The 12313-nt window shown below is 40.1% G+C and overlaps 1 protein-coding gene and 1 long non-coding RNA gene across 2 annotated transcripts; both read right to left on the bottom strand.

Moving 5' to 3' along the window:
• Window positions 1–521: 521 nt before the first annotated feature.
• Window positions 522–1277, bottom strand: LOC121758763. Its single transcript, XR_006041554.1, has 3 exons — window positions 1111–1277; window positions 698–955; window positions 522–581 (listed from the first exon to the last, which is right to left on the bottom strand). It is a non-coding gene; the product is annotated as an uncharacterized LOC121758763 (long non-coding RNA).
• Window positions 1278–2969: 1692 nt separating this feature from the next.
• On the bottom strand, window positions 2970–8395 carry LOC121758761 (ABC transporter C family member 3-like). Its single transcript, XM_042154156.1, has 10 exons — window positions 5993–8395; window positions 5830–5916; window positions 5124–5750; window positions 4819–4980; window positions 4420–4714; window positions 4113–4327; window positions 3720–4025; window positions 3585–3648; window positions 3265–3504; window positions 2970–3189 (listed from the first exon to the last, which is right to left on the bottom strand). Exons 1-10 carry the CDS (start codon window positions 7784–7786, stop codon window positions 3059–3061), a joined length of 3921 nt encoding a protein of 1306 aa, XP_042010090.1. The 5' UTR covers window positions 7787–8395; the 3' UTR covers window positions 2970–3058.
• Between the last annotated feature and the right edge of the window lie 3918 nt (window positions 8396–12313).

Genomic DNA, 12313 nt, shown 5'->3' with positions numbered 1-12313 from the left:
GGCAGAATCTGGTGTGTTTCTTTATTGATCACTCGAGAGATTACAAACACAAGAGCACTCAAAACTCTCAAGAATTTACAAGATGGAAAACCCTCAACTCGCCCGAAAACTTCTTGCTTCGAGAGCTAAAAACGCACAGCTGAAAGATAACACTTCCTCTCTTGAATTCTCTCTCTATCACTTTTGATTTCTGTTGTTGGTTTTTGCTGGAATGAATCGCAACTTCCTTAAGTAGTACCGATCAAGAAAAACCGCCGAACAGTTTCCTTTGCCGAACAGCTTCCTTTGCCGAACAGCTTCCTTTGCCGAACAGCTTCCTTTGCCGAACAGCTTCCTTTTGGCGAACACCTTTTGGCGAACACCTTTTGCCGAACACCTTCTGGCGAACACCTTTTGGCGAACACCTTTTGCCGAACACCTTCTGGCAAACACCTTTTGGCGAACACCTTTTGGCGAACAGCTTCCTTTTGCCGAAAACGGTTATAACCGTTTCCAACGGCTAGTTTCTGTTTCGGTTCCCAACGGCTATTTCCTGACTTGATTCTTCCACCAGCTCAATCCGATCTTGATGAGCTCAAACACTAACATATTTAAATTGAGGCAAAAAATCAGTCTTCAACCAGCAAATACATATTACGAGTATAACAACTTTAAACGACTTCAGCACGTAAAAGAATAAGTTTTAATATATGTGCACATGGATAGCTTCTTCTCCTTTAGTCTGCGAGTGTTCCAAGTGTTGTAGTAGTATGAAGTAGGTGATGGCAAGAAAGCGAGTTGTTATCTTTGCTTTACATTCACATCTCACATAGAGTAGTAGTTAGTACTCCCTCCATCACACAAAATTTGCCACACTTAGACTCGGCATCGCTTCTTTTTTGGAAGGTCACAAGATGCGGTCGATGATACTATAAGAACATCTTAGCTTCAACTCTTTCTCAACTAAGTCACATACCTGCATTTTGTAAAAATAACATTAAAACATCCATAGTAGTAATAGCTTAAGCTCTATCAACAGGAATACCACTTCAAATTTTCAATAAAAGAAGATGAGACAATCACTTTCACACAACAATTCGAAATCAAAGAAAGGGGGCTTTTTTTCATTACACAGGAGCAGCAGCCAAGCTTCTTCGGTGGTGAAAGCGGATCGATGAAAGAAACAATGTGGATTCAGAGGCGGCGAGTGTAGTTATGTATGATGATGATAAATGCGATTAAAAGAAGTTGGTGGGTAATGGTGGACTGGTGGTTGAAGTTGAAGGTGCACACACATCTTTATATATTTATATGTTGTCAATATGAAAATTATTGCAGTGTGAAAAATCTCAACTTGTGAAACCTGTGACCAAATTTTGGCTACATGTAATTATTGAAACATGGTACGATGGAATCATGAGTTCACAACTCAACGAGTCATGCACTACTCAAGGATGGGTACATTCAGAGAAATGACTCATTAGCGATGAAAATATTATTGCAACTGACAAAATAACTTTTTACTCTACACTTTTTCTTTTTCTTTTATTTCTTTTATTGGTAAATGAAGTTAAATTTAAAGGTCGCGCACTCAAACATGAGACCTTTGACCTCAGACATTATTAACCTCTCTATGATTTGCACATCTTACTATGCTACTTTTTAAATTATGGCTGATAATTCGGTCATCGGTTAGTCGGTTAAACGATGATCGAACCGAGAACCGCCCCATTCGGTTATCGATTATATTCGGTTCCAATCGGTTTAACCGATTATTAAATTAAAGAACCGATTAAACACTAAAATCGCAATGCAGCGCAAGTGGTGGCCAAGGTGGGAATTTTTCGTGTGTAACGTCCAAGGATCAATACTTGTAAACTACATAATTTTATTTTATTTTTAATTCGGTTCCGGTTCGGTTAACCGGAACCGAACCGACTCTATTCGGTTAGGAACCGAACCGAGGCCAATTCGGTTCCGGTTCCGGTGCTTCAGTCTCGGTTAACCGTGTTTTCGGTTCGGTTCTAGCGAACCGACCGAATTACCTGTTTAAATGAACTAGTGGATATATAGTGACGGAACCGAAATGAGTACTTTATTCTTTCTTACTTTTCTTTTACCATTTTATTCTCTCTTACTTTATTCACTATTCATTTAACATATTATTCTTAAATTCCGAGTCGGAATGTCTCAATTAAAAAGGAACAGATGGTAGTGAAGAAATGTAGTACTCCCTCCGTCCCATTAAATATGCAACATTTGTTAAATTTAAAGGTCGCGCACTCAAACATGAAACCTTTGACCTCAAACATTATTAACCTCTCTATGATTTGCACATCTTACTATGCTACTTTTTAAATGAACTAGTGGATATATAGTGATGGAACCAAAATGAGTATTTTATTCTTTCTTACTTTTCTTTTACCATTTTATTCTCTCTTACTTATTCACCATTCATTTAACATATTATTCTTAAATTCCGTGCCGAAAAGAAATGTCTCCATTAACAAGGAACGGATGATAGTGAAGAAATGTAGTATGGAGTACTTTTTTTTTCTCTTCAATGACAGATAAAAATTGTAATTTTACAATTATGTTTTTAAAAGTCCTATTGCGGAGTGATTTTTCGAAAATTTTAGGAGATAGAGAATCAGTTAGTATTTGTTTAATCAATAACTTTTATGTGATATTTTTCAGAATCCTTTAAAATTATGTACGTATTAGGATCTGCAAATAGTTTTATGTAAGTTTTTAATTTTGTTATCTCCAGAAAACCTATTTTTGTTCTCTCTCTCAAGAAATGTGTTTCAATTTTCAAAAGATTTTTTTTGCAAACCTTTTGAATTTCTACAAAATTTTTCCTCTAATTTTCTTCATACTGTACTTTGATAGAATTGCCCACCCAATATTCAAAGTATTTCCCGAAATTGAGCCAACAATCACTGAATATTAAGCTTATGTTTTCATTATTTTATTTAGAATTAAACATGTTTTAAATAAAGGCCAAAATTTAAATAATTATTTATAGCATGTTTAGTCATACATGAGACATGTACTGATACAAGAAGGAACATTTCTGCTATTGATTTAGATTTGAAAGATGTTGAACATTAGAGCTTGATCTGATGCTGTATTCCGCCACAAGCTTCGCAAACAGAGATGAGTTATCCTCCAACAGCTTCTCCGGCGTCTCGTATTCCTTAAGCAATCCTGCACCACACAAACACAACCAACTCAATCCCAACTATATCATTCACACACTGATCAAGCCATAGCACAACGTACCGTTATCTAACAGCACAACCATATCGCTGTCCAGCACCGATGTTATCCTGTGTGCAATCGTTATAACTGTTGATTCGCAGAAATGGTTCCTCAGGGTTTGCTGGATCAGATTATCGGTTGCTGTGTCAACAGACGCTGTTGCCTCATCGAGCACAATAATCTTGCTTTTCTTCAGGAGCACGCGCCCGAGGCAAACCAGCTGCCTTTGTCCCACGCTCCAGTTCTCTCCATTCTCAGACACTGTTTCACCACAATTCAAACTCATCGAGTACATAATCCAGTCGAACAACAAGGAAGAACAATCAATGAGCAAGATTAACCTGCAAAATCAAGCTTCTCTGGCTTTTTCCTGACCTCATCACCGAGCTGGCATTTGTCAAGAGCCTAAACAAAAAGAGACACGAGAGATTTGGTCAACACGTGAATCATGTGAACGAGTTATCAACTAAACGCACCTCCCATATCTGCTCATCAGTATACTCTTCAAGGGGGTCGAGGTTAGTTCGAACAGTTCCCTCAAACATTGTTGGATCCTGTGGGATTATGCTCAACTTAGATCGTAGATCATGCAGTCCAATAGCTGATATATTGATACCATCGATCAGTATTTGTCCGACTGTTGGCTCTACAATTCGGAAGAGTGTCTGAATAAGGGTTGATTTGCCACTTCCTGTTCTTCCTACTATACCAGTCCTCTTCCCTCCAAAGAAAGTACATGTTAGGCCTCGAAGCACGAAGGGCAAGTGAGGACCATATCGAACCTGCAACAACAGTTATAATATCAGCCCAATGAAAACTAAAGAATTCTGAAATAATAAACGACAATGCAGTCCATCGAAAAAACTCACCTGAAGATCTTGGATATTAACTTCTCCTTGTGTAGGCCAGCAACTCTGCGGCCTGTTCGACTCTATGACAAGCGGAGGCTCGCTTGGAAGTGAAATATACTGAAGTATTCTTTCAACTGATATGATTTTGTTCTCCACTATGCAAAGGTTGTAAACAACCTTGGCTTGATACATATTTAAATTAAGGCCATAAGTCACTGCCAAACCAGCAATACCTGCATTGCATATTACGAGTATACAAACATTAAACCAATAAAGCGCGTTAAAAAATAAGTTTTAACCCGTGATATATTTGCACAACACTGACTTGGATCAATAGTTCCTTTTGGAAGAGTAACCAGGAAAATCAGTGCACTGGTAAACGTCATGAGAGACAACACATCCAGACGAAGGCATAGCCATTCCATCGCACCAGCTACATGAAACTTTGGCCGTGAATATCCATCTATCAGTCTCAAGCTTATGTCTAAGAATCGAGATTCTTGATCAAAACTTCTAATGATGATTGCTCCTGATAGTGTCTCTGAGAAGTGTTGTATTACTGGAGCTTTGCTCACTCCACAAAGTCGGGCAAGTTCTCGTGCAGCAGCTATGTAATATCGCTGGAAAGGAGAGCACTGAATTAACTAATGATCGAATCATAAGCAATTTCATGCTAGCATCTATATATACAGTAACAAGAATGTTAAGACAAAAGGAACTTTACCTGTAACAATATGCAAATTGTAACTACTGGAATGAAAATGATAAAGACCTGCCAAGATACTTGCGCCATGACAGCAACAACTCCTACAAGCTGAATCACGGCAAAAGAGAAGTCCGAGATGATACCCATGTTCAAATCAACAGTACTTTGGTCCGTAGATACCTGGCAAAGAACAAAGCGTTCATCAAAAAGTTACTCTTAAGCAGCTTGACATCTAAGAGAATTTCAGTCAGTGTTAATGAAAGTGAAAGTAACCATATATCATAAGCTAAAAAAAAAGAAAAGAAAAGAGCATTGTCACATACTCTATTCAAAATCCGCCCACTTGGAGTGGAATCAAAGAAAGACATGGGTGCATGGAATATGCAGAGATGCATCTTGTCAAAGAGTATCTTTGCAGTCTTGTAGCTAATGGTCACATCAGATAAAGCCCTGCCCAATATGCAAAAGGCACTTCCAATCGACAAAGCAACGTAGATGAGGATAAGGGTAGAGCCTCCAACTGGAGGTGCTTCATCCTCGGAAACAGGAGTTGCCAAAGCCATCCAATAATTGCTTCCAATTTGAAGCACCTGAAACACAATCTGGGCAAGCAAAGCAACGGGTGCTAGGAGTCCTCCATACGCTGTTGTGATATAGTTCCAGTAAACTGACAGTCCACTTCCTTTCACTCTTTCTTCTTCTTGAAAAAGCTGACCCTTTGTTTCTTCATTATTGTTATCATTTCCATGTTTCTCAGATTCCGGTTGCTGCAAAACAGGCTTAGCATTTGTAGAGCTGCTTCCCTCACCATTTGCAGATTTCTCTGTACTAATAGTATCAAGAGATGATAAAGCCTCCTCGTGTGCACCAATAAGTTCCATGAAATCACTTCCTGGTCTCAGAATGTCGTTGTACCTGCCCGCTTGTTTAATTCGACCGTCTTTCATAACCTGGCGAGTAAAAGATAAGTCATAAATCACATGATTAAAGTATGCAAAATAAGCATCAATTTAGAGATGAGCAAATCACCAGAATAAGGTCAGCAGAAGGCAGAAACTCCACTTGATGAGTAACATAAATAATGGTTTTGGAATTCAGAAGCCCCATGATGCATTCCTGGCATTAAATATAAATTAAGAAATGTTTCATAAATATATACTAACAATAGAAATGAAGAACATGCTGTGCTTACATTGAAAAGATGAGTGCCTGTATGTGCATCCACAGCACTGAATGGATCATCTAATATATAAATATCGGCATCTTGGTAAAGAGCTCGCGCAATCTGTATCCTCTGCTTCTGTCCACCACTCATGTTGATTCCCCTCTCACCAATAACAGTTTGATCCCCAAAAGGTAGAATCTCCAGGTCTTTATTCAGCGAGCATGCTTCAAGGATCCTATTGTATCGCTGTCTATCCATTTCCTTACCGAACAATATATTTTCTTCTATTTTTCCACTTTGTATCCAAGCCGACTGAGCAACATAGGCTTTTGTTCCTGAAAGACTAACCGCTCCAGATATTTTTGGTATTTCCCCCAAAACGCTACAAAGTAAGCTAGACTTGCCAGAACCAACCTTGCCACAAACTGCAACCCTCTTTCCACGCGACACTCTAAAAGTAATATCTCTCAACGTAGGACTAGAAGATGATGCATCCCAAGAAAAGTTTCCATCTATTACCTCAATGGCAATATCAGAACTACCAAATGGAAGCTTCTCTACTACATCTGGTGGTAGGTCGTCAAGAGAAAGGAATGACGCAATTCGATCCAGAGAAACCTTGGTCTGAACAATCATGGCTATTGTGTCAGGCAGATTGTAAATTGGCTCTTGAAGAATCCTAAACGTTGCCACCGCAGATAGTATCTTTCCCGACTCTAGTGGGATTCCCATCAACACGCAAGCACCAAAAGTTACCACAGACACGAATGTAGGAGCGCCCCAAAAGAGAAATGCAGTGAAGGCTGAGGTATAAAGGTATCTTGCCAACCACCTGGTTTCTACACTCCTAAGTTCCTGAATTCTAGAGAGAAGCCTCAACTCCCACGCCTGAAGTTTGAGGATTCTCATGTTCCTCAAGACTTCCGAAGTCGCCTTCATCCTTTTATCTTTAGATTTCATTAGCCCGTCCTGAAATTTTTCCTCCAATTTCCCAAGTGGGACGTTTGCTAGCATGACTACAACAGTAGCAGCAAGTGCAGCTATTGAAGCAAGCCCTAGATCTTTATACAATATAATTAATGCTAAGATGATCCGCAGAACCAACATCCATGGATCATGCACATACCAACAGAAGTCACCTATCCTCTCAGCATCAACTGCCATGAAATTAATAATCTCCCCCGTTGTATGTTCATTCTTCGATTTACAAGAAAGCGTCAATCCCTTATTATATATTTTAGCAACTAATGCTGCTCTCGCCCTATAACCAGCCTGCTGAACCTTAAAAAACCAATGTCTCTGTGCAAAGCGCTCGAACATCTTTGCAATGGTAAACGCAGAAACCAATATATAACCCTCATTCGCAAAATGCCTATTTCCATTCAAGTACTGGACAAAGATATCAATGAGGTATGGACCAACATTAGAAGCCAACGTGTATATCAACACACAAATACCAGAAATCACGACTTCCCTCCTAGCAGTAAAAAGCAACCCCTTTGCCAACATGCCTGCAGTGACTCGGCTACTCCCTCTACTATAGGACTCCAACGTATCATTCAAAACTGGAAACGCCCCTCTAGCAGCGTCCAAGCCGGCAAGCTGAGGAACATCCTCGAGATCCAACGCTTTTTTGTACCCTTGCGCGATTAAAGGGCTCATCCACGAGAAAGTAAAGAGACTATAAACGCCAGCACTGCCATAAGGGGTCACAGTCTCATCCCCTTTGGCGGCCGGTGTCTCAGACTCTATACCATTCAAAAGGGGCTCTTCAAGGATAGTGTTCTCATCCTCACTTTTCCCACCCCAAAACCCAGTCATAAGGACTGAAACAATATCAGAGGCCCAAAAAAGAGTCGACAAATGTTTTTGCTTTTTCGAAATAAAGAACGTCTGTTACTAGGCAATAACAAGACACACAACAGAACAGCCCCCACCAAAGCCTCAGAACGAGGGGATATTTGGTTTCTTTTGAATTCGAGAAATAGTGAAGCAAGAAGAGAAAGAGACGCAACCAAGAAAGTGTTTTGACAGCAAAGTCTGATAAAGTTGGGATCTTTTCATGACTCTAGCCATTTGCATACCAATAGAAGAGGTTCAAAAAGCATAGAGTGAGATTGAAGAGTGAAAGGCCTAAAGAGGAGAAAAGGGTTGTTTTGTAGTACGAAACATTTCTAAACGAGTACAAGTGCAAGGATATCGTCAAGAAACGCTAGGCAATTGGATTGATTAGAGAAGCAAGACCACCTCCAATCATGTCAAAAGAAAGGCGGGAATCAGAGAGGAAAACAGACATACCTGTCGTCGAAGAAATCCCTTGGCTGTGAATGTTTGTTTCTTAGTAGTGTAGTGACAGTGTGTGGTGTGGAGTAAGTGATGATGACCAAAAGGTAAGTTGATATCTCTGCTTTGCATACTTTCTACACACTTGACTACACGAGTCGTCGTCGATCATTTGAACTTTTCGTTTGTTTGCGTTTTTTCTATAGAAAAAAGAGAAAAAATTGTCCTTGTTTGGCCCTCCGTTAATTAACAAAATAAAAGTCAAGAAAGTGATTTTGCTTGGGAAGCAAAAATCGTGATGGGCAAGTCTATGGTGGAAAGGATATCTGATTTTATTCATTAATTATACTGTCAATGTAGGAATTTATAATTACCTACTTCATTATTGCTTTTATATGTAAAATGTGTGTTAATTAATATCCCCATTCATGGAAAATAAGGGCAACAAATACAATGGTAGAATCAAGATATATGAGGAGGATTACATAATGATTTATCATTGAAGCCTAGTATTTCAAATTTGAATGGGTTTTTACTATTGTATACATAACTAACGAAAACGTGTGGTGAAAATCATACTATTAATAAAAAAAAAATTGGTAAATGATCGACTTTGTCATATCCCACATTTACATTTACTGAATGGTACTCCTTCCGTCCCATAATAGATGTCACACTTTATTTTTTAGTTTGTCCCATAAAAATGTCACATTTTTTCTTTTTTAGAAAAAGTTCTCTATCACATCAATATAAATATACTATTTTCTCTTTTCAATTAACACATAAAATAACATATCCTAAAATCTCGTGTCATTTACCAAGTAATGTCATCTATTAGAGTAATTATTAGAATCGTGTGACATTTTGAAGTAAACTCCATAAACAACACAGCAGGGCGTGCGGTGCTTAAAACGCCAGAATTTGTAAACCAAATGCAACAGCTATACTAACTTTTTTATGTTTAATTCACATCATTTTAAACACTATTTTATTCAATTAAAATGTAAAACATACTTAAAGAGACATTGACATATTAGAGTATTTTATTATATATGTTGACTTTGACAGTTATTCTTATTAATATCTGTACTAATTTTTTAATGTTTAATTCACATCATTTTAAACACTTATTTTATTCAATTAAATTGTAAAACAAAATTAAAAAGACGTTTGCAAATTAGAGTATTTTATTATACTAGTAGTACATGTTAACTTTGATAGTTATGCTTAATAAAAAAATTTATTCATATTTGCAGCAGTAAATAGGAATTAGTATATAGTTTACTTTTAATTATTTTTGCATAATCATTTTATTTTAAGAATAATATTTCATTAATTAAATATTATAAGTACTTTCACTTATATACAGAGTTCCTATATTTATAATGAATCATACAGGATTGTTGAGTATTTTGGCACGTCTTTTTCTTTAAACACTCAAAATACGTATAAAATTCAATTAAAAATATAATAATAACTAATTATGACCATCATTCCTCAAATAAAAGGATTAAGTACTGATGGGGTACGGACTAAACAAGCCCAACAGCAGTGACGGCCCATCAGCCCAAAGCCCAAGGAAGAGTATGAGTCCGGCATTACCAAAGAGTTCGGCCTCAGCCTACAGCTCGGTAAAAGCCAACCAATCAAGCTCTGCTCTCAAGTCGGCACCAAGCTCTCAGATCGGCAACCAAAGCAGTTCGGTCTCAGTAAGAGTTCGCCCTCAGCCTACAGCTCGGCAAAAGCCAACCAATCAAGCTCTGCTCTTAGGTCGGCATCAAGCTCTACTCTCAGATCGGCAACCAAAGCAGTTCGGTCTCAGTTTTCGACCGAACAAGGAGTTAGTGGACCCATGCAGGATTTCCACAACTTCCAACACACCCACTACCACGTGGCGTCAACTCAGGCCACGATCTTAGGCCATGACCTACACGACCTCCACGACCTAGAGTGATGATGTAAGCCACGATCTTAGTTCAATGTATAAATAGAACTTAGACCTGGTAGAAAGCGGTTAGAATCTCTCTAGAGAAATAATCATATAGCAAGTCTGTGTTGTAAGCTGTAATTGGCAGATCAAGCAATACAAACCTGCCCCCATTTCTCCCCGTGGACGTAGATTTACCTCAGTAAATCGAACCACGTAAAATTCTCTGTGTCGTGATCTGTATTTTCCTGCATTTACTAACATCAGAAATTCGCGGATCCATCACTGGCGCCGTCTGTGGGAAACAGAGAACCAAATTTGTGATAAAGCGAATTTTTGACCATTTTTTCAACCCAAAAAATGCATACCAGATCGCAGAGTACCCGTATTCCTGCCCGTGAGAACCAGGAGGAAGCCAATCCACCCCATAGGTCTGGAAAACAGCCTAGGGATAAATCCACCACCAGTTCTCATGGCGGAGGAACAAGCCGCTCCAAAAGCCGTCACACCGAGTCTTCCCAGCAGCCCGATTTGAACGAGGCTGTCAAGCTGTTTTTGGCTGAAAAGCAGGAGGAATTCTTAACCTTCCTGCAGAGAAGCCAAAAGCAGCCGGAGGCGAAAACGGCGGATTCTCCCTCTCCCTCCATACGAGACAGTCACTACCGCAGTAGTATCATGTCTTCCAGAAGAAAGAATCCTCGGTACCGGAATCACAGGAGAACTCCATCTCCTCCATACCGAAGAAATGTCGGGTTCGCCGTGTACGGAGCATTGAGGACTCCGTTCTCGGACGATATTACCCGAACTTCCTTACCACAGAACTACCGAACTCCGTCGATAACCTATGACGGACTCGTGGATCCTCATGATTTCTTGGGACGCTATCAATATAACATGGCGAACCAGGGTCTCAACGAGGTCCACATGTGCAAGCTGTTTCCCGAGCTGCTTATCGGGAACGCAAGAAGGTGGTTCGATAGCCTCCCCCAAGGCAGCATTAGATCCTACCGAGATCTAATGGATGCTTTCCACAGGAGGTTCTTTCAGAAAGCGGAAGCCCGGATCACTTCGGCTCAGCTGCTTTCTATACGTCAAGGTAGCGACGAAAAGATCAGCGATTTTATGACGAGATTCCACAAGGAATGCCTACAAGTAGATAATCTCAATGATCTACTTGTCATTTCGGCATTCCAAAATGGAATCCTGCCCGGAGCTCTCTACAGAAAGCTCGTGGAGTGCGGTCCGCAAACAGCTCAAGAGATGTGGGACATTGCGGACAAGTTTTCTCGTGCCGATGAGGCAGACCGTCGAAAACGGTCTTTAGACAGCTCATCCAGAGAAGACAAAAAGAAGCCCGGTCATAGCGATCAGAGGCATCCTCGCCGAACACCTTCTCCACTAAAGGAGAGATAGCGGTCATCCGAGGTGATCGAAAAAGAGCAAGTGTGTTCGCAGATTGCGCTTAAAAGTGCCGAGCAATCAGTTCGGCACCATCAAGCATAGCAATCACCGCAGCCGGAATCAGAGGCCGGCGAAATGACCGAAGTCACACCGGAGCCGAACTCGATGGTGTACGGCACTGAAGCCGTGATTCCGGTTTAGATTGGCATACCCAGTCCCCGAACTCAATTTCTCCTCAGAAATGAATGGTGACGGACTGAGAGCCGAACTAGATCTTGCCGAAGAAAGAAGAGAATTGGCCTGCCTAAAAGCAGCCAAGTACAAGGAGCAAATAGCCCGGTATTACAACCAAAGGGTGAAGAAGCTGCAATTTCAAGTGGGAGATCTCGTCTTGAGAAACAACGAAGTAAGCCGAGCAGAAAAGCTGGGCGAACTCGAACCCACATAGGAAGGTCCATATCGGGTGTCAGAAGTCCTCGGCAAAGGGCCTTACAAATTGACTCACGCGTCAGGAGCACAAGTACCCCGAACATGGTACGTTTCCAACCTCAAAAAGTTCCATTTGTAAGAGACAGTCCGGTCAGTCAGTCTTATGTGTTTTCTTTGTTTTTTACTTGTTCTTGTCTCTACGTGCGTTGTGTCTGTCTATGTGAGTGTCGTCTCTTACAAATAGAACTGAGATATCTCGTTCTTCAAAGGCTGATCCCCTTTTTAGAACATACAAGCCAACGATTGTG

Source organism: Salvia splendens, chromosome 12, assembly GCF_004379255.2.
Source record: "Salvia splendens isolate huo1 chromosome 12, SspV2, whole genome shotgun sequence".
NCBI lineage: Eukaryota > Viridiplantae > Streptophyta > Magnoliopsida > Lamiales > Lamiaceae > Salvia > Salvia splendens.
This window is presented reverse-complemented; position numbering and strand designations above follow the sequence as displayed.